This window comes from Oncorhynchus mykiss, chromosome 4 (assembly GCF_057628025.1).
Source record: "Oncorhynchus mykiss isolate SJ-2025 chromosome 4, ASM5762802v1, whole genome shotgun sequence".
Lineage (NCBI taxonomy): Eukaryota > Metazoa > Chordata > Actinopteri > Salmoniformes > Salmonidae > Oncorhynchus > Oncorhynchus mykiss.
In genome coordinates, this window is record NC_143025.1 from 78,881,237 (window position 1) to 78,908,114 (window position 26,878).

The following is a 26,878-nucleotide window of genomic DNA, read 5'->3' on the forward strand; positions in this document are numbered from 1 at the left end:
CTACAGTTGAACTAAGCTGATGGGGCATTTATAAATTATATTATTCAAGAATCGATGGGTACATTTCATTAACACAGAAGTCCAAATATTGATGAAGTAACTGCAGATCGTCCCTTTAAGAAAGCAACAATAGAGCTTGACAGCTTGTAGTCAGTCATTCCTATGAGCAAAATGAATGGAGAAAGAATAGGGTTTTGGAATAAATGCCGAATATAAGATCTGAGGTTAACACAGGCTTATGAGATCTTATACGTTTTGTTCCATAAGATAATATGTCAGTTAACATGACCTTTATGAATTATGAAGACTTTATGTGCGTTATTTTTAAATTACCAAAATTCACAAAAAGTGATGTTAGTTGATGAAGATTATGGCATAGAACAAAATGCATAAGATCTCCTAAGCCTGTGTGTACCACAGACCTTATTTTCAGCGTTTATCCAAAAACTCTATACATTTTCCCATAGGCTTTGTTCAACGGACCATGGCAGAGTTAGTGTCTACAAATAGTCAACATTGCTCTCTATAGGTACCTGGTAAGTTATGTCACAAGCATATATCATAAGATATCATAAGGTTAAAACTACATTAGATTCCTTTTTCTCATTGGTTTATTTATACTGGTAAACATCAAACAGAAACAACAGTTAAATCAAGAGCCGACTTCTCATATACTGTTTTTTGGCTTTCGTTTCCTCTTCACCGACAAGTCAATTTACAACGATTCTTAGCCTGACATGACAAACAATGTTTTAATAATTGTAAAAAACATGAAAATGGACCACACATCCTTTATCACTCTAGTCATCATGTCTTTGTTTGAAGTATCATATCAGCTGTGACAATAATCCTATGTGTAATTATGTGATAAAATGTACTGATTCAAACAAGAGGGCAGTATTAAGCTCAATCGATGCCGCCGGGTAACGTGAATGCTGCATTGTACTGCGTGTCTGGTGCAGCTTGATGAAAAATATCCAGCTCTGTCACCAGACTAAATGGCACCATATTCCCTATATAGTGCACTACTTTTGACCAGAGTGCACTATAGGGAATAGGGTGCTATGTCACACACAGCCTGGGTACATTCTGTTCTACACTTCTGTCTGGGGTGTTCTGCACATTCGCAATCCCTCCAAATGCCACCGAGTTAATTAAGACATGTCTTCAACCGTCTGGAAAACTGATGACAAGAAATATGTCCATTCATAGTCTACACAGTGATTGTAATCACTTTACATTACAGGCAATGTTATAACAAGTATAATCGTCCATCCCTTTCTCTACCTCTCTCTCTAAATAATGCTAGACTTCCATCTGCATTCAAAACCATGCGAACACTTACGGGTGTATCGCATAACATGTTACACAACTCAACAATTTTGTACATGAAGTTGCTTTATACATTTTTTGGTGCCTTCAGTTTTATCCAAAGTCAATATAAAGATGACTTTGAGAAGATATTTGCTTTAAGGTCGATAATCAAATGTTAAACATTTGTCCTTTAAAACCCTGTTTGGCCTCCTTGTCTTCAGAAATACAAGAGGAATCTGTGGGTCTTGCAGACTAAAGACTGCAGTAACAGTCTGAACAAGGTATAAAGTCACTGTCTGCTCCACCACAGGCCACAAATCCAATCCAAGAAAACAAAAACCCTATAAACCTGTAAAATCCTGATCATAGAGTGCTTTCGAGAAGCCACTCGGATCCGTACAGCTTGTCTCTGCTTCTGCGTATGTTTGCCATTGCACTTTCCAACTGGGGCAGTTCTCCACTCGTGGACAGACTGTGTTTGGAGCGCAAACCCCTACCAGGCTTTGGCTGCTGCTGCTGTACCAGGCTGAAGTAGCAGCACTCCTTGTACGAGTCCATGTTCAGAGAGTGCCGCCTGTTCACCCTCACGCCCCCTGCTGGCACTGTCATGTAATGGTGGGAGGACCCTCCAGGGGGGCTTGGCCCTCTAGCGACCTTTGTCCATTTTGTGGAAACGGCGGAAACAACCATTTTAGCTTCCGCTGAGTTATTCCGGTTTGTGTTCTCTAACTCCACATCTGTCTGGCAGTCGGGAATGGATGGCTTGGTGGATGTGGTGGTGGTCAGGACTGGGGATCGCTGCTGCTTGAACAGCTCAGGGGGAGGAATGCCCACCCTCAGATACTCATCCACCTTCTCTGGTTTCTCCAGACAGAGAATCTGCTTGGACAGAGACTTGGACATGGACTTGGGGATGCCGCAGCCCTGGAGCTGACCATCACTGCTCAGAGACCGGATCTCACCCATTTCCAAAGCCTTATGAAAGAGAGAGGTTTTATTGATCCCCCAGGGAGAAATGACCTCATCAGCTGTATAATAACAACAGTACAGAGACAGTAGTAACAAAGAAAAGAGCAATACTCAATACTCCTACCTTATCCTCATCGCCTTGGTTACAGACTCGGTACCTCACTATGAGGAAGACGATGAAGGATAAGACGGACGCCACGATGATCCCTCCGATGATGACCACGATGGTCCCTCCCAGGAACTGGGACTGCATGAAGTGGCAGCGGAGGTACTGGGGATCGGTGGTGAAGCGGATGCACCCCACCACCCGCGTGGCGGTCAGGGAGGTCACCAGGTCGTCGTAGATGGCCAGCACACACAGGTCGTACTGTGTACCGGCAGCCAGGTTGTTCACCAGGATACTCTTACTGCTCGGAGGGATCATTCTGAAAACAGAGAGAGAGAGAGAGTGGAATGAAAGAGTTGAGAGCATACTAGGGCAATTGCAGACCAATTATAAATCATATTGCAAGAAGTGTTCAGAGATGAGAGAATGTTATGTCTCAGATTGTAACAGAATCACAATGAAAAGTTGAATTGCTAATGTGTTGTGAAAGGGGTGGAAGATAAAAAAAGAATACTTCATTGTCCTAGTTGTGGAAATGGAGATTCATCTTTTATTTTTACCCAAGCCCTTGAGACACAAAAACACCCAGTGAGAAGTCGGAAGCATGAAAGATGAACGATTGTCTGCACACCCATTTCTCAGAAGAGACCGTCACAATAGGTCCAATGGCTCAGTTGTTGGGCCATGGCGCTGTATGCTTGAAAGACCAAAACTGTGTGTTATTCATTCACAAATGGACCTCATAAACACAACGTATGTAAAGTATGTGTAGACCAGGCCTGTTCAATGTCCGTCCTGGAGGGCCAAAACACTTCTGTTTTTCATCATCTCCTTCTAATAAGGAACTGGTTCAGACCTAGAAAACCAGGTGAGCTCAATTAACTACCAGGTAGAAACAAAAACCAGAATGTTTCAGCCCTCCAGGACTGGAGTTTACCAGCCCTGACATAGACTGTAAGTCACTTTGGATAAAAGTGTGTGTTAAATGGTCATATTGTGTCATGAATATAAGCTTCAAATATGGAGTGAAAGGGTTGCCAGATGAAAGAGCCTTGTGTAGACTGATTTCTCAGAAGAGGCCTGAAAGATCTTCTAAGGCTTTGTGTAACATGCTGCTGTCTCTTTCATCTCGGCTTTGCCCTACAGCTCAGTGCTGACATTTTGTTTTCATGCTGTTGATGAGGTATTTCCATTGGTGTACATGTTGTGTGTACTTTATACACACTGTTACCTAGGTGACTTTGTAAGTCACTGAATAAGAATGTCAGTAAATGAATTACTTTTCACAATTAGAGAAATAGCTAATCATTAATGAGAATGTGCACATTTGACATTCATTTTAAACAACATAATAGTCACTCAACACCAATCAGGAACTACTACAAAAGACCATTGTGCCTGGTTCTTGTTAGTTCTCATTCGGGCCTGGCTCTGAGAGTTGAAATGAGGCATCAATATCAATCATCAAGGACTCCAAAAACAGTCCCTATATACAGCAGCAGTGCGTGGGTAAAATCACTGGGGAAGCCAAGCCAGGAAAATAGCTATATTACAACCTACTGTACTGTATGTGTTGTGATAATTGTGTTGTTTGCTCTATAACCTGTTAGTTCATATCCCTTGCCACCGTGATATATAGGTCTAAGGCCGAGACAATAAGAAGACACAGTGGCAGAATAAATTCAACCACATCTTTGTTTCATCACAAAACCGGAGAGCAAACAAACAGTTACATGACCTACTACAGTATGGTCAAGCAAGTTAATGTTTCTGACATTTTCACCACTAAACAACTATTGATTTAGAACCACAGAGAGTTTGCAATGAAACAGGAGCTGCCTCCACTATTCCAGCACCATTTCAACTTCAAGATTTCAACATGATCTAATCACCTATAGACCTTAGACCTATAATTTTGCAGAATCCACATAACCTGAATATGACAATGTATGAATTTACAGTGCATTCGGAAAGTATTCAGACCCCTTGACTTTATCCACATTTTGTTACGTTACAGCCTTCTTCTAAAAGGGATTAAATGACAAAAATCCTCATCAATCTATACACAATACCCCATAATGACAAAGCTAAAAATGTAATTGATTAGACATGATTTGGAAAGGCGCACACCTGTCTATATAAGGTCCCACAGTTGACAGTGCATGGCAAAGCAAAAACCAAGCTATGAGGTCGAAGGAATTGTCTGAAGAGCTCCGAGACAGGATTGTGTCGAGGCACAGATCTGGGGAAGGGTACCAAAAAATGTCTGCAGCATTGAAGGTCCCCAAGAACACAGTGGCCTCCATCATTCTTAAATAGAAGTAGTTAGGAACCACAAAGACTCTTCCTAGAGCTGGCCGCCTGGCAAACTGAGCAATCTGTGGAGCAGGGCCTTGGTCAGGGAGGTGACCAAGAACCCGATGGTCACTCTGACAGAGCTCCAAAGTTTCTCTGTGGAGATGGGAGAACCTTACAGAAGGACAACCATCTCTGCAGCACTCCACAAATCAGGCCTTTGTGGTGGAGTGGCCAGATGGAAGCCACTCCTCAGTAAAAGGCACATGACAGCCTGCTTGGAGTTTGCCAAAAGGCACATGAAGGACTCTCAGACCATGAGAAACAAGATTCTCTGGACTGATGAAACCAAGATTGAACTCCTTGGCCTGAATGCCAAGCGTCACATCTGGAGGAAACCTGGCACCATCCCTAAGACACTATGAGATGCAACAATTCAAGTTTTTTCTGTTAATGTCATTTGGCTCGTGATTGGTGTGAAGCCAAATCCAAACTGGCTTCCCTTTACACTTTTTTTTTGTTGGTGCGCCAGGACCATTCACAGTTGAGCTCACTTAGTTTAGCTGATTGGCTACTATTTTATTTTAAAAATTATCAAGGGAAGTCAAATGTTCGCTGGCTTCATTTGCATTCAATGCTATGGGTGGCAACAATGTCATATTATTTTTGACCAGACAGCATCAGATAGATGGCCTACACATACTGAGACAGAGGGACGCTGTTTTACTCACTCCAATGGTTTCTCCTGTGAGATACATTCAGCCTCTTGCGAATTGAAGGAAAATTATGAAACACAGAGGGACGGAAGATAAATTAACTTTTTTTCTGCCTATAGAAGCCAAGGCTCACCTGTAAACCAGAGAGTCATCGTAGGTTCCGTTGTATTGGATCTGGAACATTCGGATGCCCGGTATACTTCTTTGGAAGCTGAACCTGACCAGGGCCGAGGTAGACGTGGCCTCAGCAATCACCACCTTCTTCTCCTGGCTCGTCTTTGTGTTTCCCAGTGGAACCACTCCTCCGCCTTCCCCACCACCACCCATCCTCGTTACCGTGGCGATATCAGAAGAACCTGGGTCCTGTTCCTTCTCCACAGTACTGTTGGTGATGTGTGGGAGTTTGGCGATCACCAGGTCAACAGTTTGTTGGGACTCCCCGGCCGGGTTGGAGGCAACACAGATGAAGGAGCCTGATGGAGCGATAGAGAACATTTATTTGCTTTTCTGTTTCCTTTCAAATGAAGGGGGAAGCTAAATGTAACAAGAGAACAGAGTTCATCAAAGAATAATTTTTATTTGGATTAAATGGTCTAAAAAACCGGCCTCAGGGGTTGTTAAAACCCAAAGCATACAAACAGAAACACTCAACATAATCACCATAACAGACATTTCAATGACACGCACCTGAGTCCTTCACAGTGCTGATAAGAATGTCCAGGGTCCCATCACTGTGCACCGCAGCCCGGGAGGAGTTGGACATGAGCCGGCCGTCTGGGGCGATCCAGTGGATGATGGGGTCTGGGTCGCCCCTGGCCTTACAGCGCAGAGCTACACTCTGACCCTCCAACGCTCGCAGCTCCTAGATGGTGTTAGGGTAAACGATATTACTTACTGTGATAATTAGAGTGATCGCGACAAAAGCAGTTATCATGATTTGCAATAGCACGATAATCAATGTTAGGCAATCATTGCAATAAAAGTGGTTATCTTGGAAAGGGAGGACATTATCAATATTTTATTATTGACCATGTTATAAAACAAAAGGTGTGTTCAGTGACACGCTTGATAATGCATCTTTTGTCAGTTATCATGATACTGTTATCACTGGGTTATCGCGATACTATTTACCAATGATGTGTTGTGACTGTATCATCTCAGCCTTACCTGGGAGTGTCTGGTGATAAGAGGGGGCTCACAGAGGAACTCTTCTTCAGACACGGTCCAGAAGTATCGCCCAGCCAGGTGCTGCGGAGCCGCACATGTCTCCAGATCATCCTCCCTCCTCAGCCTCCTCAGCCACAGCAGCTCACAGTTACACCTCAGTGGGTTCCCCCCAAAACTCAACGCAAATGACGTCGGACCCAAGCTCCCTGATGTGGCCAAGACGCCGGCCCGTTGGAACACTGGGTCTGGCGGAAGCTTCTGGAGCTTGTTGGATGTGACGTCAAGGCGTTTGAGCTTCTGCAGGCCAGAGAAGGTTCCCTCAGGAATGTAACTAAGCATGTTGTGGTCCAAGCCCAGGGTGTGGAGGCTGGTCATTCTCTGGATGGCCACCCAGGGGGCGCTTTCTAAGTTGTTGTAGGACAGATCTAACTCCTCTAGAGCTGTGAGATCATTGAAGGCCCCGATGTGGATATGAATCAGTTGATTGTTGTTGAGAATGAGATGTTGGAGCTTGGACATCCCACTGAAGGTGTCGTTGGTGAGCCTCGTCAGACGGTTGCTGTCCAGATGCAAGGCTCTGAGGTTCTCCAGATCTTTAAAGGCGTGAGGCGAGATGGAGCCAATGGTGTTCCGAGACAACGTCATGTCTTGCAGTTTGGTCATGTTGGCGAAGTCCCGTCGTTTGATGCTCGTAACGAAGTTGTCGCCCAGACGCATCTCCACGGTGTGACGGTCGATGTCGGGCGGGACGAAGAGGAGGCCCTTCTTGTCACAGAGGGTTGCTAGGTTGGGGTTAAGCATCTGGCAGATACAGCGTTTTGGGCACACCTGGACCTTGTGGGCTTTTACAGCCATGCCAAGTACCATCAGGTAAACTAACAGGGTCTCCATCAGGATTTGCAGTTAGGCTAACACACCTGGACAGATAAGAAAGAGAAAGCATTTTAATATCCTACATGTTGAATGGAGATAACCCCAAGACACTGATCTAAGGTAATTTCCCCCCAAATAGGAGAGAGAAAGTATTTTAATAACATGCAATTGGATGAAGTTGCACCAGACTGATCCAAGGTCCTTTTTATCCCCTGACAGGATGGGAGCATACGCCGAAGTAGAGACTGGAGAGAAAATATTTGTTTGTTTATTTGGATACAGCTACTCTTCCTGGATCCTGGGGTACAATCAAATCACAAAACAAAGCCATCATATACACCCACACAAAAATAATGAAGTAGAAACAAGAGAGAGAATTTGATATGTTTATTTGGATTTCCATTAGTTACTTTTTCCAGAGCTACTCCAAAGATACTTCTAACTAACCCAAGACAGACCAGAGCCTGTGGTTTCCAATGGGAACAAATTAATCAGTGGGCAGAACAAGCAAGGAGATGGGCAGAGCCAAGCATGAGCTAGTGAGATCCTATTGTCATGTTCCAGCATTTATTTGCATATTTCCATTAGGGAACGCCTACTCTGTGAAATGCACGTGTGCAGTAACTCAATTCGCTCTTGCACTCCTGAACAACGCAATTTTTAAAAACTTTGGCAAAGGGTAAAGTCTACAAAGCAGGGTCTGCTTTGTTCGTTATAGATTCTCGTTTTGGAAACAGAAAAAAACTGTATGGAGATAGAATGTTTCATTGATGAGAAAATTAGCAGAATGTCGGCCAAAATCCATCTTGCTCCATCTTCTCACAATCTTCTCACAATGCCTGCCACTAGGCTTCCTCTCATCACCATATTTGGTAGTGAGTGGAAACGCCAACCGGATGCTTCACATATATACATCTGGTAAAATATCTGGCTTTTCGTTCTCTGTGGCTACTCTTCCTGGGGTTCGGACAAAACAGAACAAAACAATCATACAACAGGTGTCACACCCTGATCTGTTTCACCTGTCTTTGTGATTGTCTCCACCCCCCTCCAGGTGTCACCCATCTTCCCCATTGTCCCGTGTGTATTTATACTGGTGTTCTCTGTTTGTCTGTTGCCAGTTCAACTTGTTTGTCAAGTCAACCAACGTTTTTGTATCAGCTCCTGCTTTTCCCCAGTCTCTCTTTTCTCATCCTCCTGGTTTTGACCATTGCCTGTCCTGAGCCTGCCCACCCAACCACTCTGCCTGCCCCTGACTCTGAGCCTGCCTACCATCCTGTACCTTTACCCCGTCTCTGGATTAACGACCTCTGCCTGACCTGAGCCTGCCTGCCATCCTGTACCCCTGTTACTGTAATAAATATTGTTACTTCGACACGGTCTGCATCTGGGTCTTACCTTATCCTGATAGTACGAACTGGCCATGACTAACCCAGCAGACCGGGCCAGCTGCACGACGCCATCTCCTCCCAAGGAGCCACCGTCGGGAGGCACGAGAAACTGCTTCGTGGCCTTATGGAGGGGGTCCAAACGTTGGCTCAACGCCATGACCGGGCATTGAACAGTTTGCTGGAGCAATTCCACGGGCTGTCTGGGAGGCAGCCTACCACGGTGGTAACTCCACAGCCCCTCAGTAACCCAGCTGCTAGCAGCAACATCTCATCAGCCACTCCACCTTCTCGGGAGTCCCGTTTAACCCCCTCGGAACACTTCAATGGAGGGTCGAGCACCTGTCTGCGTTTCTAGCTCAGTGTGCCCATATTTTTGAGCTTCAGCCCTCCTCCTTCCCCTCGGATCGTTCCAGTCATCACACTGATGTCCGGGAGAGGTCTCACGTGGGATACTGCTGTATGGAAACAGCAGCCGGCAATATGCGTTAGTCTGGAGCGTTTTGTGGGAGAGGTGAAGAAGGTTTTTTACGCCCTGTTCTCCGGGAGAGAAGCTGCCCGCGAGCTAATCCAGCATCGGCAAGACTCTTGCAGTGTGGCTGACTATGCAGTGAATTTCCGCACATTGGAAGCGGAGACTGGTTAGAACGAGGAAGCACTGTTCGATATGTTACAGCACGGCGTCTCGGAGGAGGTCAAGGACGAGCTTGCTGCTTGGGAGTTACCTACGGATCTCAATTCCCTCATTGCTTTGATCATATGAATCGATGGGCGATTATGGGAACGACGGAGGGAGAGGAAATTCGACTTTGCTCTCACGTCCAGGGATTCCACCTTGCCTCCAAGTCGTCATGGAAGTTCCCGATGATCCCGTTGCCGAGAGAACCCGAGGCCTCCCGACTTTCCCTGAGAGTCAAAGGAGATGGCTGAATCACCGCTTCCCGAGCCTATGCAACTACGTAGAGCTGGGCTATTGCCAGCGGAACGGCAATACAGGATCAACACAAAGAGTTGTGGCTGGAAGGTGCGGAACTGGCTGGAAGGGGCGGAACACCCATTCATCGTATGGACCGACCACAAAAATCTGGAGTATCTCCTCACCGTTAAACGCCTCAACTCCAGGCAAGCTAGATGGGCCCTGCTGTTCACATGGTTCAACTTCTCCCTCTCATATCGGCCGGGATCCAAGAATGTCAAGCCGGATGCACTGTCTCGCTGTAATAGCCCCACGGCTATTACTCCTGGTGCCTGAGACCATCCTTCCCACCTCGTGCCTGGCAACGACACTCAGCTGGGGTATAGGGAAACAGGTCCGGAAGGCACAGCATTCCCCGCCGAACCCCGCGGTCCTGGAGTGGGCTCACTCCTCTAGACTGGCCTGCCACCCGGGGTCCCACCAGACCCTGGCATTTGTGCGACAACGCTTTGATGGCCCACCATAGTCCCTGATGTCTCCGCATTCGTCGCCGCTTGCACAGTGTGTGCTCAGAACAAGACTCCTCAGCAAGTTCCGGCTGGCATTCTGCAATCTCTGCCTGTTCCTCACCGTTCCTGGTCCCACATATCCCTGGATTTCGTAATGGGTCTCCCCCCGTTTGAGGGCAACACTGTCATCCTGACTGTGGTCGGCCAGTTTTCCAAGGCCACCCACTTCATTCCTCTCCCCAGACTACCCTTGGCCAAGGAGACGGCCCAGCTCATGGTGCAGCACCTCTTCTGGATCCATAGACTGCCCAGTCCTGGAACACCTTCTCAGCAGCAGGAGTCCAGCTTACATGCCCAGCCAAGCCCTAGGTGAGCGCTGTCAATGGCGCAGCCACCAAACTAAAGTCTCTCACAAATCTCCAGTAGCAATGAGCAAAACCCCAAAAACACTGGACTTGCTTGACTGTGCTGGGCCGCGGCCAGTTGACCACCGATTCTACCTTTTGGGAGTTCATCCGTACACAGTCCTGAGACGATGTACCCCAGGAAGGAGATCTGAGGAATGGAAAATTCAGACTTTTAGGCCTTCACGAACAAGTGGTAAGATAGGAGTCTTTGAAGAACCTGGGGAACATGTTGGATGTGTTCAACCATGGACCTGTAGAAGATGAGGATGTCATCCAGGTACACAAACATGAACTGGTGAAGGAAGTTGTGCAGCACGTCATTTACCAGGGCCTGGAGCATTTGTAAGTCCAAACGGCATGACACGGTACTCATAATGTCCATTTGGGGCGTTGAACACTGTCTTCCGCTCGTCTCCCTGTCTGATGCGCACCAGATTGCATGCCTTCCGTAAATCCAATTTTGAGAAAACTGTAGCTCCCTGGAGTCTCTCAAAGGCTGACAACATAAGAGGAAGAGGGTAACGGTTCTTCATGGTAATGTTATTTAAACCCTAGTAATCAATACAGGGACGTAATCCCCCATCCCCCTTTCCAACAAAGAAAAAACCCGCTCCTGCAGGTGAAGTGGACGGCCAAATAAAACCAGCCGCCAGCGCCTCCTTAAAACCTCTCTAGGGTACGTGCTGTCCCACCTGGCAAACATCCAGTGAGATTGCAGAGCGCCAAATTCAAATACAGAAATGCTTATTATAAAAATTCAGAAAACAAAACATATTTTACATAGGTTTAAAGATTAACTTCTTGTTAAACCAACCACAGTGTCAGATTTATAAAATGCTTTTCGGCGAAAGCATACCTAGCCCAGAACATACCTAGCCCAGAACATAGCCCAGTTGACAAATTATTACAAACAGTAACCAGCCAAGCAGAAGCGTTACAAAACTGAGAAATAGAGATCAAATTCATCCCTTACCTTTGATGATCTTCATATGGTGGCAATCAGAAGACATTCATTTACTCAATAAATGTTCCTTTTGTTCGCTGAAGTCTCTTTATATCCAAAAACCTTTTGTTTGCGTGTTTTCTTCAGTAATCCACAGGCTCAAACATCAAAATTGTCAAAACAATCAGACAAAAAAATCCAAATTGTATCCGTAAAGTTCATAGAAACATGTCAAACGATGTTTATATTGAATCCTCAGGTTGTTTTTTAGCCTAAATGATCTATAAAATTTCAAACCGGACAATAATGTCGTCAATATATAAGGTAAACAAGAAATGCACACTCTCGGGATTGCGCATGAAAAAGCTCTGTGACACGTCAGGGTCCACTCATTCAGACTGGTCTTACTCCCTCATTTATAAGAATACAAGCCTGAAATGATTTCTAAAGACTGTTGATATATAGTGGAAGGCATAGGAACTGCAAATGGAGTCCTAAGTCAATGGATACTGTAATGGCATTGAATAGAAAACTACAAAACCAAAAAAATAAATACTTCTGAATTGATTTGTCTCAGGTTTTCGCCTGCTAAATCAGTTCTGTTATACTCATAGACACTATTTTAACAGTTTTGGAAACTTTAGAGTGGTTTCTATCCAAATCTACCAGTTATATGCAAATCATATCTTCTGGGCCCGAGTAGCAGGCTGTTTAATTTGGGCATGCTTTTCATCCAAAATTCAGAATAATGCCCCCTACCCTAGAGAAGTTAACATAATTGTTCATGACAGCGGTCTCTGGACCTGAGAGAGAACACAGCCCTCCTCTCGGAGGAGTGGTGCCGGGCAGGAGGTTGATGGCACAATCGTAGAACCTGTGAGGAGACAGTTCACTGGCCCTTCATTTTCAGAAGACCTGACCCATATCCCAGTAATCCCGAGGAACGCGGTTGGCCGGAAGCAAGGTGCGTAATGTGTCGGGAGCTGGAGACTGTATCTGACTCGCAAGTATTCTCCTGTCTACTGACGAGTCATCCCGTTTCCCGTCAGCTCGGGACAGGAGGCACAGATATGTCCAGACTGTCCACAGTAAAGACAACGTTGCTCGTTAATCCTGTGCCTTCTCTCCAGACCGGAAAGTCTTGTGCGTCCCAATTGCATTGGCTCCTCTGAAGGATATGAAGGAGAACCAGAGCCGAATTGAGAACTCTAACAGGGTACAGGACAAGCAAACTCAGCATAAGGCAGTGGAACAAACTAAAAATCGACTCCCTTAGCGGAACCCGAAATACTGGAAACAACTGGGAACCCTTCCTCTCATGACAACGTTCCCGAAGCCGGTTGTCAATCCGGCTGGCCAGAATGATAAGCTCCCCCAGAGTGTCAGGGTTGTCCAGGGAAGCCAGTTCATCCTTGAGAACCTCACTGAGTCCGTTCAGAAAGGCTGAACCGCTCTCAGTGGCGGGTGTCCGAAAGTCAATGGCGTAATCAGCTATGCTGCCCTGCCGAAGCACAATGAGTCTTTGAGCAGTGTTCCTGCCACTGATGGTGTGATCAAAAACCCTCTTCATCTCCTGGGTGAAGCTTTGCCAATTAAAACAAACGTCTGATTGCTGCTCCCATATGGCCGTGGCCCAGGCCAGAGCCCGTCCTGAGAGCAAGGAGATGAGGTATGCCACTCTGGAACGCTCTGTGGGAAACGTTGAAGGACAGCGAGCATTGGAGCAGGAACCCACGACACCTCCCAGGATGCCCCTCATATCGCTCCGGTGCCGGGAGATGAGTCTCCCAAGGGGATGCTGAGCTGGTAGGGAGTGGAGGGTTAGGAACAGCCACAGATACAGCAGCCGTGTGCTCCCATCTGTCCTGTCTGCAGAGTGGACAAAAGAGTTCTTAAATCATCCGACAATGTCTGCAGCTGATCCTCATGGCGACCAATCACAATTCCATGGTGGGTGAGAGCCGACCTTAAATTGTGGAGTTCTGAATGTTCCTCGGACGACTGAGAAATCTCTGCTGGGTCCATTGTAGGCTTAGGTCTACTGTAACAATAATACTAGTACAAACTCGAACCCAGGCACAGAGAAACATAGCAAGCAGAGATAAGGGTAAATCCCTAACTTTTACCCAGAGTCTTAACAGAAACAAGGCAACCGCACAAGAGCACACTAATAAAACATGAGACCTAAGCAAAGATACAGGTCAAGATACAGGCCAACTGAGGAAACTAAATAACAAGGAAACCAGGTGAACAGAGAAAGTAATTAAACACAGGTGAATCCAATAAGTTATAATCAGGGTAACCTGGAAACTAGAAAACAGGGTAAGGGTGCCCTCCAGGGATAACCTAAGGAAACAACAATCAAATAACAGAGAAACTGTGACACTTGGTCGTTCCAAACTTCTTCCATTTAAGAATGATGGAGGCCACTGTGTTCTTTGGGACCTTCAATGCTGCAGAAATGGTTTGGTAGGCACAGACCCTTCTGTGCCTCGACACAATCCTGTCTCGGAGCTCTATTGACAATTTCTTCGACCTCATGGCTTGGTTTGTGTTTTGACATGCACTGTCAACTGTGGGACCTTATATAGACAGGTGTGCTCCTTTCCAAATCATGTCAAATCAATTGAATTTACCACAGGTGGACTCCAATCAAGCTGTAGAAACATTTCCAGAATGATCAATGGAAACAGGATGGACCTGAGCTCAATTTCGAGTCTCGTAGCCAGTGGGGATTTTATTATGTAAATCTAAAAATTAAAAATAAATCTGGAATGCATGTCAGTAAAGCCACAACACAACACTAAACAATACATGAATTTCACTATGGCCTACATAAACCTATCCCAACAGCAGAGTCCCAACAGCAGTCCCAACACCTTACCACTGCTACATCTGACTATCAGCGGAGCCTTGTCGGGCAGTGAAACAGTTCATTCAGCCTCATTTACTGCCTCTTAAAAAGCATAACTGATATGGCTGACTTGCTTTAACAAATGTGATGTCTGCTGACAATTTAGATGTACAAACTATAGCATAAGGGGATGACAAGCGGATAAGAGACAATCCGTAATCGTGATTAAGACATTAATGAGCGAGCTAGGACGGATGTAGTCAATGTAACTATTTGTTCAGCACTTTTGAAATGTACAGCGACAGAATTCAGAATATGGTCCTTTTTACAGTGTTCTCCCTGTACACCAAGTCAGAACTGTAGGATAAATAAAGGGGAATATAAGCAGACAATGAAACCTCTTACAATATTCAATGATTACATTTCTCAAAAACAGGTTATAGGCTAGATGTGCACCACCAAGTCAGAACAGTAGGCGAAATTAAGAGGTGAAAATAGACCAAATTATTAGGATGAGGCACATGGGCTACTAACAGCTTACTTCACAACATACACTTAGTATTACTTTCTTAGCTACTGTATACATATCTCCCTGGCATATTACATAATTTATGCAGCAGCATACAAGACATTTTTGGACTCTCCTTGTTGTGCTGTGCTCACTTTAACAAGAAGGTGGTGTGGTGGTCCTTCGTGGGCAAATTTGGTCATCGAACACAGTAATATAATTTTAGAGAGAGCAGAGCACACACTGTCTCCCTGATCTGACATTCCAATGAACACCGCTGCTATGACTACAATGCATCAAATTCCCTTAGAGAACAGGTTTATGACCCTGTTTTATAGATATTTTTACCACTACTGAGTACAACAGTTATAGAAATGTGTTGACTCCCTGTCCTGTGTTGACTGCTCTGGTGGCTGGTGCTGGTGAAAGGGGAGTAGTAGCCCTAGCAGAGAGGTCCGAAAGTAAAGTCAATAACAAAAGGACTATTGTGTAATTGTTAAATGGACAAGTTATGACTCCTTAAGCATGGCAAATGATCCTGACTCAAAGTGGTTGTGTGTATATAAGGGTTTGCGTGTGTGTGTGTGTTTGTGTATGTGATAGAGATATAGTGAGTTAGTATGCGTGTCTGAGTGTGTGTTTATGTGTGTGTGTGTGCCAACCAGCCTTCTGCTGTGCATGGCACGGCCTCTGGATGTGCAATGAGGCGGGGCGGACCTGCTACTTTCCGACTCAAATGGCACTGGAGACGTGATATTGATTCACCCCGTAGAGATTAGGCTTTTTTCACCTGTGAAAACTCAGCCAAACATGAAGAGAATGGTTACAACAGTAATCCCTGCTAAATTCGTTTTGTAAGGAAAAAGGGACAACCCCATTGCCGAGACATGGGGAGCAGCAGGAAATCCATGTCGGAGCCTGTCTACCTAATTTTGCCTTTAAAACTTCTTAGGGATAGTCCCTTTTTTTCAATTTTCGCCTAAAATGACATACTAACTGCCTAACTAATTGCCTGTAACTCAGACCCTGAAGCAAGGATATGCATATTCTTGGTACCATTTGAAAGGAAACACTATAACACAATAGATCTGGTAGAAGAAACTACAAAGAAAAAAACAACAATTTTTTTTCTACCACCATCTTTGAAATGCAGGAGAAAGGTCCCGGTTCTAGCCATCACTCTGGTTGTAATTATGATGGTGTCCACAAGATGGCAGCAGTGTATGTGCAGCCGGATAACTTGAAGCATGAGCGAACTACATTAAATTTAGTGTGAAGTCACACAGGTACATTTGGGCAAATTGTAAAGGAGACATTGGCATTCATATTACATTTTTCTGCAAAAATATCGTCAAATCTGTATACTTGGACTTTGATTTAGCTTTTCCAGTATTAGTATCCCTATTATAAGTTCAACATTTGCAATACAACCAGTTTTCATAACTTCATAACTGAATATTCGTATCATTTTTGTCCAAAAGGAAAAGGCATGCTGTCGCAAAAGGTTAGCACCTACATTTTGCGACAGACACAGATATTCCCATCGAGCCCAGCTCATTGGCTATCTAGCTAGCTTTGTTTAACCCCGATTAGTGCTTATTTGACAAAGATACAGTCGATAAAATGAAGACCACCCGCGTCATCGGCGTGCCATGAAGGCGTCGCTCTCTGACCAAATATGGTGTCCTATAGGATATACTACACTCCTAATGATATAGTGAAGTCTCATTATGTTCTAGGATCTCTGAGGAATACATACGAACGCGATTTGACTGGTTGAAACACCATTTAGAGTTAGATTTTCACAGATTCCTTTCTTTGCAAATTGAACGAGTGGAAATATAAAATCGATCGTGCTATATGGACCTTTTTAGGATATGAAATAGGATTTAATCTAACAAAACGACACTTCATGTTATCTCTGGGACCCTTTGGATGATAAATCAGCGCAAGATTTCAGAATGTAAGTACACATTTCAACTTCAGAGGTGAATTTATCAAACCTATCGCGTTGAAAAAAGTGTTTGTTGTTAGGAGCTCTCCTCAAACAATAGCATGGCATTTTTTCGCAGGAATAGCTACTGTAAATTGGACAGTGCAGTTATATTAACAAGAATTTAAGCTTTCAGCCAATAAAGGACACTTGTATGTATCGACATTTGTTGTTTCTCTAAAATCTGTGATGGTGACAAAAGTCGCTGCATAATTTACAACTGTCCCGTTGACGGGACGCCGATCCTTTACGTTGGGGTTTCTACACAGCAATTTGCATAGCAAGCCACACTCATCACCTAAATGAACATATAACTTGATAATCAATCAATTATTGAATTAATAATCTACTCAATCTTAGAATTTTAACCCTTAGAAAACATAGAGAACATACAGTACACACACACACACACACACACACATGATCACTACTTGTCTTTGTGAGAGGTATTGATGTGTCGAAAGCACAGAAAACACACAGCTCAAACACCCATACATACCCCACAAGACATGTCACCAGGGGTCTCTTCACAGTCCCCAAGTCAGAGCAATGACTACATGGAACTCTCTTCCACATCAAGTAACTCAATCGAGCAGTAAAACCAGATTTAAAAAACACCTCATGGCACAACACGGACTGTGAAGAGACACACAAACACGCATGCATACGCACACACCCTCTAACACATGTTCCTAATTGAAAGCAGTTTGCTAGACAACCTCCAGCTAAACAGATACACTCAGAGGCAGCAGCAGCATACCATTGTTTAGATAGAGGATATCTACTGTATGCTTTCCCTGGGGCAATGATCGCCCATAAAAAAGCCTTATGCAGCATCATACACATGCATGCATACACACACACACACACACACACACACACACATACACACACACACACACTTCCTTCTGCAGCAGGCCCAGTCAGGTCACGAGGGATCTGTTTTCAGATGGTCTAACATATGCTGGGGCTCATGTAGAGAAAGCTACTGCATCATCACACTCTGCTGCTAGGCTGGGGGAGAGAGAGGGGGAGAGAAAGAGAGAGGGGGGAGAGAAAGAGAGAGGGGGGAGAGAGAGAGAGACTTACACAAGATACTAACCTCAACATTAAAACCTTCAGTCAAGATCTGACCTGAATTGACGATTACTACTAAGGACTATCAAGAAAAAACTTCTAACAAACCAAAATCTGCAGAAGAAATACAGCAGAACATGGAAATACCATCCAACACAAAACTGAGTGAGTAATATTCAGTCTGAAGCTACTTCTGAAGCCAAAAAGTAAAATACAATAATCTCTAGGTTATTTTGTTATATAAAACTAAGGTAATAAGTATACTAAGCTACCAAGTTCAACCAAGCTAATTGAAGAGACCTGACGGCACCTTCAAAATGCACTGAAGTGTGAAGTCAGATGTGTGAAAACTCTTGAGCCCAACAATGGCAGGAGAGTTTCACCGCCCAAATGCAGAGGTTTGAGGAGAACGTAAGCAACTTAATTTTCCACACAGACCATCCCCTGGCATGGCACAGTGCTATAAGAGCACACTACCCCTATGTCAAGAGAGAGGGTTTTGGCCCAGGAAGGAAACTATGAACACTAGACATTGAGGAAATTGAAACAACCTCTGTCAACGTGTACAAGTCTGTGACAGTAATGGTGCAGGGCATCTTCATACATTTCCAGCAGGAATTTTACGGGATCAAAGAGAGAGCACAGCAGGAAAAGCTCTCTGTGACAACTCCCCCATCCTGAGTGAATCTGATCTCTTCAAACTGTCCTGCAGACGAGGATAGTCCCCCCCCCCCAGCACTGAACACACCCAGGACCCACAACTGCACTGCTCCTCCATCCTTGAGAGGGATACATTCACAGAGCTGAAGAGAGACATGGTGGAGCTCAGAGAGCTAGTTCACACAATCCAGACAGAAAAAGCCTACAAAACAGGCAAGCACAACAACACCCCCGAAACAAGACCCGAAGGGCAGAAGGTGGAGATAGACGGCTGTCTGAGAGAGCTGGTTGCTCTACGGACTGAGGTGAGAGAACTTAAGAGGTACACATGGCACTGAAGGACGAGGTCAGAAAGCTGAGGTGTGACAGAGAGCAGAACAGCCCACCACAGACCCGGACCACAACCTCAACACAACAATGGGACAGACAACAAGGACCCACCAACCCAACAGACACCACTCCCCCTAACAGCCCTCCTGTCAGCTCCCCCATAGCTCTCCTGACAACCCCCCCCCCTCCCCCCCACCCCACATTCACTGAGGACACACAAAAGCCAGAGATTGTGCTCCTCATTGCCTCAAAGAGAATAAACTTTTTCCCAAACACAAAGTGGCTAAACTCTGGTGCCTAAACACTAGGCGTGCCCTGTAGCTGTTGTCAGAGGACAGACTAGGGTCCCCAGCCACATCATAACTCACACGGGCACAAATAACCTAAGGGCCCAGCAGGAAAAGGTGTCAACAGCACTCAAGGGAGTGATTGAAAAAGCTTATTCCACTATCTCCAACGCACAAGTGGTTATCTCCACCTTGCTTGAAAAAATAAAGGAGAGCAGCACTCTCTCGGAGCTCAGATGCAAAAATGCAATGACCAACATTTTCGACAGACAAGCTGTCTTCGTCAGGGTATATCTCCACCCTGCTACCACGAAAATAATTTCACCCTGCCACCATACAACAGGTGAATACAAGCATTTTATGAGACTGTGCCTCAAAACCTAATGTATACCTGGCCCACCACTCCACCATTGACTTGAATAGCCTTTATGACCAGGTCCATCTCTACAAGGCAGCAATCCCAACTTTTGCCAGGACGTCACCTTCAATCGTAGCCCCAGCACCTCACACAGGAGCAACAGAGCAACGGACACCCCTCCCACACCAGCGAGACACCCTCCCAGAACTGCAAGAACCCCCGAAGGACCTGCAACGAGAGAATCCACGCCAAGAGGACCAACACCCAAACCACAGTATAACCAGCCACACCCCAAGCAAACCCTGGCCACACCCAATATAGCCCCCCCATATCAGAACTATGCCTCTTCTGCCCACCCCATGCCCCCACCCCTGCAGCAAGGACCTCAGCATGACAGCAGGGCATATGCCCAGGCCGTGAGCAGAGCAACACGCCCAACCCCCACTATCAGCGCCACAGGTAACTTTCACAAAGCTGTGAATGATCTGAGCAACAAGGATAGAAGGGCCTTCAATGTCATCAAAAGGAACATAAATTTAACATACCAATTAGGATCTGGCAAAAAATACTTGAATCAATTATAGAACCCATTGCCCTTTATAGTTGTGAGGTCTGTGGTCCACTCACATACCAAGAATTCACAAAATGGGACAAACACCAAATTGAGACTCTGCATGCAGAATTCTGCAAAATATCATTTGTGTACAACGTAAAACACCAAATAATGCATGCAAAGCAGAATTAGGCCGATACCCGCTAATTATCAAAATCCAGAAAATAGCCTTTAAATTCTACAATTACCTAAAAGGAAGCGATTCCCAAACCTTCCATAACAAAGCGATCACCTACAGTGAAAAGAACCTGGAGAAAAGCCCCCTAAGCAAGCTGGTCCTGGGGCTCTGTTCAGAAACACAATCAGACCCCACAGAGCCCCAGGACAGCAATACAATTAGACCCAACCAAATCATGAGAAAACAAAAAATATTATTATTTGACACATTGGAAAGAATTCACAAAAATGCATAGCCTTGCTATTGAGAAAGGCAGCTGAAGGCAGACCTGGAACTCAAGAGAAGACAGGCTATATGCACACTGCCCACAAAATGAGGTGGAAACTGGGCTGCACTTCCTAACCTGCCAAATGTAAAACCCTATTAGAGACACATATTTGCCTCAGATTACACAGATACACAAAGAATTTGAAAATAAATAAAATATTTATAAACTCCCATATCTATTGGGTGAAATACCACAGTGTGCCATCACAGCAGCAAGATTTGTGACCTGTTGCCACAAGAAAAGGGCAACCAGTGAAGAACAAACAGCATTATAAATACAACCTATATTTATGTTTATTTGTTTTCCCTTTTGTATATTCCACAAGGAGAAACAGATTAAGGCCATGGTAGCATTCCAAATATCCTTATGCTGATATAAACACTTTCCGATTTGTTGACCTGGAGGGAATTGTTCAACACATTAGATAGTTTGATTAAAAACATTCCTTAATTAAACTGTCAGGTTGGGTTTAAATGGTTTAAGTAGGTCAGACCTGAACACATCATCCTGCGCGTGTGCCTGAATGCGTGCGAGTGAGTGAGTGAGTGAGTGAGTGAGTGAGTGAGTGAGTGAGTTAGTGAGAGAAAGAGAGAGAGAGAGAGTGAGTGAGAGTGTATGTGTGCCTACGGGTTTGTGAAACAGAGACTGTGTGTTTGTTGAAATAGCAATTTATATCAGTGTGTCTGCCAACCTTAATGCCAACGCGATTAAGGTTGGCAGCTCTTAGGTGACATTCTTGATACCATGGCAACACCTAAACAACACTTTGGGCTGGCATGTATTGAAAGGTTCATTCTCAGACAACCCAATACTGCATAGAGACAGTACTATTTTATTGACCTTTTGGATTCCAATGCTACTATTGCAGAGAGGTATACTACGATTGAAGCTAGATCTACTCAGAGTTTTCTAAAGTTAGTCAGCTTCAGTTAGCTTCACATTCCAGCTCAGGCTTTAATCATACTACAACAGTGGATATTGCTTGTCCGCCTAACGCTAACTATAGCAGTCTTGTAACTGCGTGTGCAGGTCGCACATAAATAGTCTAAATCAACTCTTCATTGAAACAAGCGAGTCAGTGCCACATTTTTTGTATTTGTGCCGAAATCAAAATGAGAGAAGTTGTCTTGCAAATTCAGCAACTAGGTGTGAAATAGGCTTTTTGAAGTGTCGTCTTCATTTTATTACTTATCGTTAATGCCATCTTTGGTGTGCGGATCAATGCACCAGCACCTTTTTCCCTCACTCCTATCAATACAACATTGTATTAAGGCACAAACAAGTTTTACTGTGTGTGAAGTTTCAAATACATTCCCACTTGATAAATGTCTAATGTGATAGGTATTCCTCAAATGAAGAGGATGATAATGCAATCTTTGCCAGATGGAGGGGATCTGATTTCATTGGTACTCAAACAAGGGGCCAGGACTCCGGTCTGGAAGCACGCTTTGACTGCACCCACAGTATTGTTTTGGTATTGCAGTTTATCTGAATCACAGCAGAGAAAGACAATTCCCATTGAAGGCCCCATAAAGAAGTAAAATTTGAACATTCCTAATAAGACACTTTAGTCATCACCTTTGTACACAAAACCTGCATTGAATTATTCAAATTATTGTCGCTGAGGCCAATTTTTTCCCTCATCCCTCACAACTGAAGATATTAACATTTTATATTCATGCTCTGATGTCATGACCCCAGCTAGCCAGGGTATGTTCCGGTTGGCTTGTTTAGCTGTCCGCGTGCTCTGTCAGAGTCCCGGGGCATGTTTGCTAGAGTGCAGGCGGAGTAATCCCAGTAAGAAAGATGGCAGCAACCACGAAACAGCATATGCGAAGGTGAGTAGATTACATTGACAACAAAGGTCAGGCATCTTGGAGGCAGCCTCTAGTTGTTATTATACCTCACTACCCTCAACTCACAGCTCAGCCACTTCATTCAGGATAAATGGAGTTAGCCCTGTGTTAGCCTACCCGGGAGCAGGTTAGTTCTGAAGGATTCATTGCCATAGAAATGTACCTGGCTAAAAGGTGAGCCACTTCCGTGGTACCGGTTATCCAGGGTTGAACTCAGAGTTGACCAAAGTTACCTCAATAACTCCATAAACCATGTGCGTATTATAGGGCTCTGGTCCTGTTCATAGATCACTTCTTTGGGACTGGGGGGCAGTTTTGAGTAGCTTGGATTAATAAGGTGCCCAGAGTAAACTAGATTTGGATGGACAACACTCTGAAGTTTCTAAAACTGTTTGAATGATGTCTGTGAGTATAACAGAACTCATATGGCAGGCAAAAACCTGAGAAAAATATCCAACCAGGAAATGGGAAATCTGAGGTTTGTAGTTTTTCAAGTCATTGCATATCAAATATTCAGTGTCTATGGGGTCATATTGCACTTCCTACGGCTTCCACTAGATCTCAACAGTCTTTAGAACCTTGTTTGAGACTTCTACTGTGAAGGAGGGGGGAATGAGAGCTGATTGAGTCAGGGGTCTGCCAGAGTGGCATGAGCTGATCACGCACACTCACGTGAGAGTTAGCTGCGTTCCATTGCATTTCTAAAGACAAAGGAATTCTCCGGTTGAATCATTATTGAAGATTTATGATAAAAACATCCTAAAGATTGATTCTATACTTCGTTTGACATGTTTCTACGAACTATAATATTACTTTTTGTCTGAACTTTCGCCTGGACTTGCCCGCACCTCGTGAGTTTGGATTGTGTACTAAACGCGTGAAAAGGAGGTATTTGGACAAAAATGATGGACTTTTCGAACAAAACAAACATTTGTTGTGGAACTGGGATTCATGGGAGTGCATTCTGATGAAGATCATCAAAGGTAAGTGAATATTTATAATGCTATTTCTGACTTCTGTTGACTCCACAACATGGCGGGTATCTGCATGGCTTGTTTTTGTGTCTGAGCGCCGTACTCAGATTATTGCATGGTTTGCTTTTTCCGTAAAGTTTTTTGGAAATCTGACACAGCGGTTGCATTAAGGAGAAGTGGATCTAAAATTCCATGCATAACACTTGTATCTTTTAGCAATGTTTATTATGAGTATTTCTGTAAATTAATGTGGCTCTCTGCAAAATCCCCGGATGTTTTGGAACTACTGAACATAACACGCCAATGTAAACTGAAATTTTTGGATATAAATATGAACTTTATTGAACAAAACATACATGTATTGTGTAACATGAAGTCCTATGAGTGTCATCTGATGAAGATCATCAAAGGTTAGTGATTCATTTTATCTCTATTTCTGCTTTTTGTGACTCCTCTCTTTGGCTGGAAAAATGGCTGTGTTTTTCTGTGACTATGTACTGACCTAACGTAATCGTTTGATGTGTTTTTGTCGTCAAGCATTTTTGAAATCGGACACTGTGGCTGGATTTACAACAAGTTTATCTTTAAAATGGTGTAAAATACTTGTATGTTTGAGGAATTTTAATTATGGGATTTCTGTTGTTTTGAATTTGGCGCCCTGCAATTTCACTGGCTGTTGGCGAGGTGGGACACCCACATATCCCAGAGAGGATAACTGCTGGTGTTTTGTTTGCCATTGAGGTTACACTTTATTGATTTCTGAATGATGGAGGAAAAAGTTAATTACATTTAGGATAGCTGAATGAATGGGGTGACTGAATCAAACTGATCTTATAGGTCTTTCTATCACACACACACACACACACACACACACACACACACACACACACACACACACACACACACACACACACCGTCAGACACGGAGGCATAAAATAATGCTTCATACCTTCCATTTTCTTCCCACTGATATAAGATATGTAACCTGGCTGAAGTTAGCTTAACCCTGGATGTAATGAGCTGCCAGCTACGTTCTCTAGTGGATGAGATCCCAAAGGGCTGTGAGGTCTGGGGTGTTGCTGGTTCAGTTTCACCATGGAGAAGGGCATCTTAGCATGCTGACTGAACAGGCCCCGCTGTATCAATAGAACTGCCTTCAGAGCTGAAATGTTCATTGAGGTGTGAGCCATCCTTTTCCCTTTGACCTGAAGATTCAAAAATGCATCTGTTTTTTTTTTAGAGAGAGAATGGTTTATTTCTCCAGGCTACTACTTTCTATGCACATCTCTCACTTTTTAGACTACGAATCACGTTTGTGAAAGACATAAATAAGCATTGTCTTTAATGGGAAGGCTATGTGGTGATTAATATTGTTAATGTGTGATATTGAATATAGAAAGTGATCAAAGAAGAAGTTGTAGCCTTTCTGGCAGTCAGCAAAATAATATCAGTGAAATGAGGCATTCATGGGATATGGTGTGCTAGTCACAATTGTGCCTCTCAGGCTCCCATGAATAATAAGATAGATGATAACCAACACAGACACAAAAATAAGAAACACCTTTATAACTCATTAGGGTCACATATTCATATATCAGAGACCTGTATCAACATAAATATGTTTGACTAACCTATACCTTGTCCAGTCCTTAATTAAGTGGCTGCTCTAGTCAATCCGGGCTAATTTATTATATGCTATATAACAACATAACAAGTGAATAACAAATGCCTCATTTGCATTTTAGTAAGGGACGTTTATGGCATTAATTAAGCGTGGGCATATTTTCTCTCTTAGCACTGCAAGTTATCTTGGTTGGACTGATAAGAACTAATATCATGCCGAGCACGAGCGCAGTCATTTCATATCTTAATTCAATCTGATGTGATCCACCATGCATCTGTAAGTGGACAAAACGATAATGGGTACATTACATGATTCTCAATTTCACCTAGAAAAATAAAATAAAAACCTCAACATGCAAGCAAGGGGGTTCTATAAATACACATTTAATCTGACCGCGCCTTTCTCATCATATGATGGGAATTTTTGACCTTGCAGTGTTATAGTGTTATGGAGCTCCCGAGTGCCGCAGCGGTCTAAGGCTCTGCATCTCAGTGCAAGAGGCGTCCTACAGTCCCTGGTTCGAATCCAGGCTGTATCACATCCGGCCGTGATTGGGAGTCCCATAGGGCGGCGCACAATTGGCACAGCGTCGTCTGGGTAGAAAGTCATTGTAAATAATAATTAGTTCTTAACTGACTTGCCTAGTTAAATAAATAAAAAAAAGCTTTTCAACTATACTATTTAGGAGATTACTCACGTTTTCATATAGCCTACTCCGGCGTGAGAGAGGCAATTAGGATGGGAGCCTCATTGCACTAAAAACCGTACCGCTGCTCCCCATGCAATTTCCTCAAATGCGATTCCCCCAAAGAGTTCAACAGCAATGTGATGCAGATGCTAACGTTTAATGTATGGTAGGCTATAAAATATAGGTAAAAGTTTACCTTGAAGACGGAACATCAGTTATGTTCGATCTAGGGTAGTACCGCGTACATTCTTCAACAAATGCTGTTATGAACGCCAATGCATTTTGACAAAATTCTGTGCAATGTAAATGGGGGTTCCTTGACTCAGGACCCCAAAAATGTGCGCTGGATCCTACAATAGTCTGTGACAATGGCCTTCGAAACCGCCGATGCCCTTCAAGAAATCCATGACCAGCATACAAAGCAACATTCCAACGCGTTCCTTCCCTGATCTTCGTGGAAAATGCTCACTGGAAGTTGCCTATCTAAAAAAAAACTGCAGGTGAATAGGGTCCCGCTATCGCTTTGAGGGTGCAGCTTTGCAGCTTTCCAGCTTCAACACAGTGGCTTGACTCTGCGCATTCCACCAGCATGCACCGTTTAGCAGAGAAAACGCCTTTGAAGAGACAGGCAGCTATCTATTCGGCGCTGTCTACTGACGGCGGGTGCTGAATTCGGATCGCGTTACAGCAGCCAAATGTTTGCATCGCTTTTTTGTCGGCAGGTCCGCGCATGATATGCTGGCTCAACGCGACCTAATTCAGACGGACACCCCGCCAGACCCAATGTGTCCTCCGGTCTGGACGTCACAGATGTCGTTGACTACTGTCAACCTTTCCCCGCCACCGAGCCAGCTCCATTTCGCGGGTGGCTAGAGGTGCTGTGCTTGGAATGGTAATTTAAGGGTGCCCCCAGCACTAGGGACCATTTGTGCATTTATCCAGACAGATGCAGTGCTTCCCAGCACAATCTTAAAACTGTAGTTTACTGCTTCATTAATTTAGTCAGA

The 26,878-nt window shown here is 44.3% G+C and overlaps 1 protein-coding gene across 2 annotated transcripts; it reads right to left on the reverse strand.

Moving 5' to 3' along the window:
- Positions 1 to 593: 593 nt before the first annotated feature.
- Positions 594 to 26,768, reverse strand: LOC110522457 (leucine-rich repeat and fibronectin type-III domain-containing protein 5). Of its 2 annotated transcripts, XM_021600873.3 has the most exons (6): positions 26,068 to 26,768; positions 6,568 to 7,484; positions 6,088 to 6,262; positions 5,534 to 5,873; positions 2,408 to 2,708; positions 594 to 2,289 (listed from the first exon to the last, which is right to left on the reverse strand). In XM_021600873.3, the coding sequence occupies exons 2-6, from the start codon at positions 7,456 to 7,458 to the stop codon at positions 1,678 to 1,680; spliced, it is 2,319 nt and encodes a 772-aa protein (XP_021456548.3). In that variant the 5' UTR covers positions 7,459 to 7,484; positions 26,068 to 26,768; the 3' UTR covers positions 594 to 1,677. The 2 variants fall into 2 exon arrangements, with proteins under 2 accessions (XP_021456548.3, XP_036831969.2); XM_036976074.2 differs by lacking the exon at positions 26,068 to 26,768 and having other exon boundaries at positions 6,568 to 10,710.
- Positions 26,769 to 26,878: the final 110 nt, after the last annotated feature.

What these genes read in the sequence shown, in the direction of transcription:
- LOC110522457 (XM_021600873.3), bottom strand. Translation starts at nt 7,458, where the DNA reads ATGGAGACCCTGTTAGTTTACCTGATGGTACTTGGCATGGCTGTAAAA. An exon ending in TTATCACCAGACACTCCCAG is followed by an intron (nt 6,263 to 6,567) that starts GTAAGGCTGAGA and finishes AACACCATCTAG; the next exon opens with GAGCTGCGAGCGTTGGAGGG. An exon ending in GATGACTCTCTGGTTTACAG is followed by an intron (nt 2,709 to 5,533) that starts GTGAGCCTTGGC and finishes CTCTGTTTTCAG; the next exon opens with AATGATCCCTCCGAGCAGTA.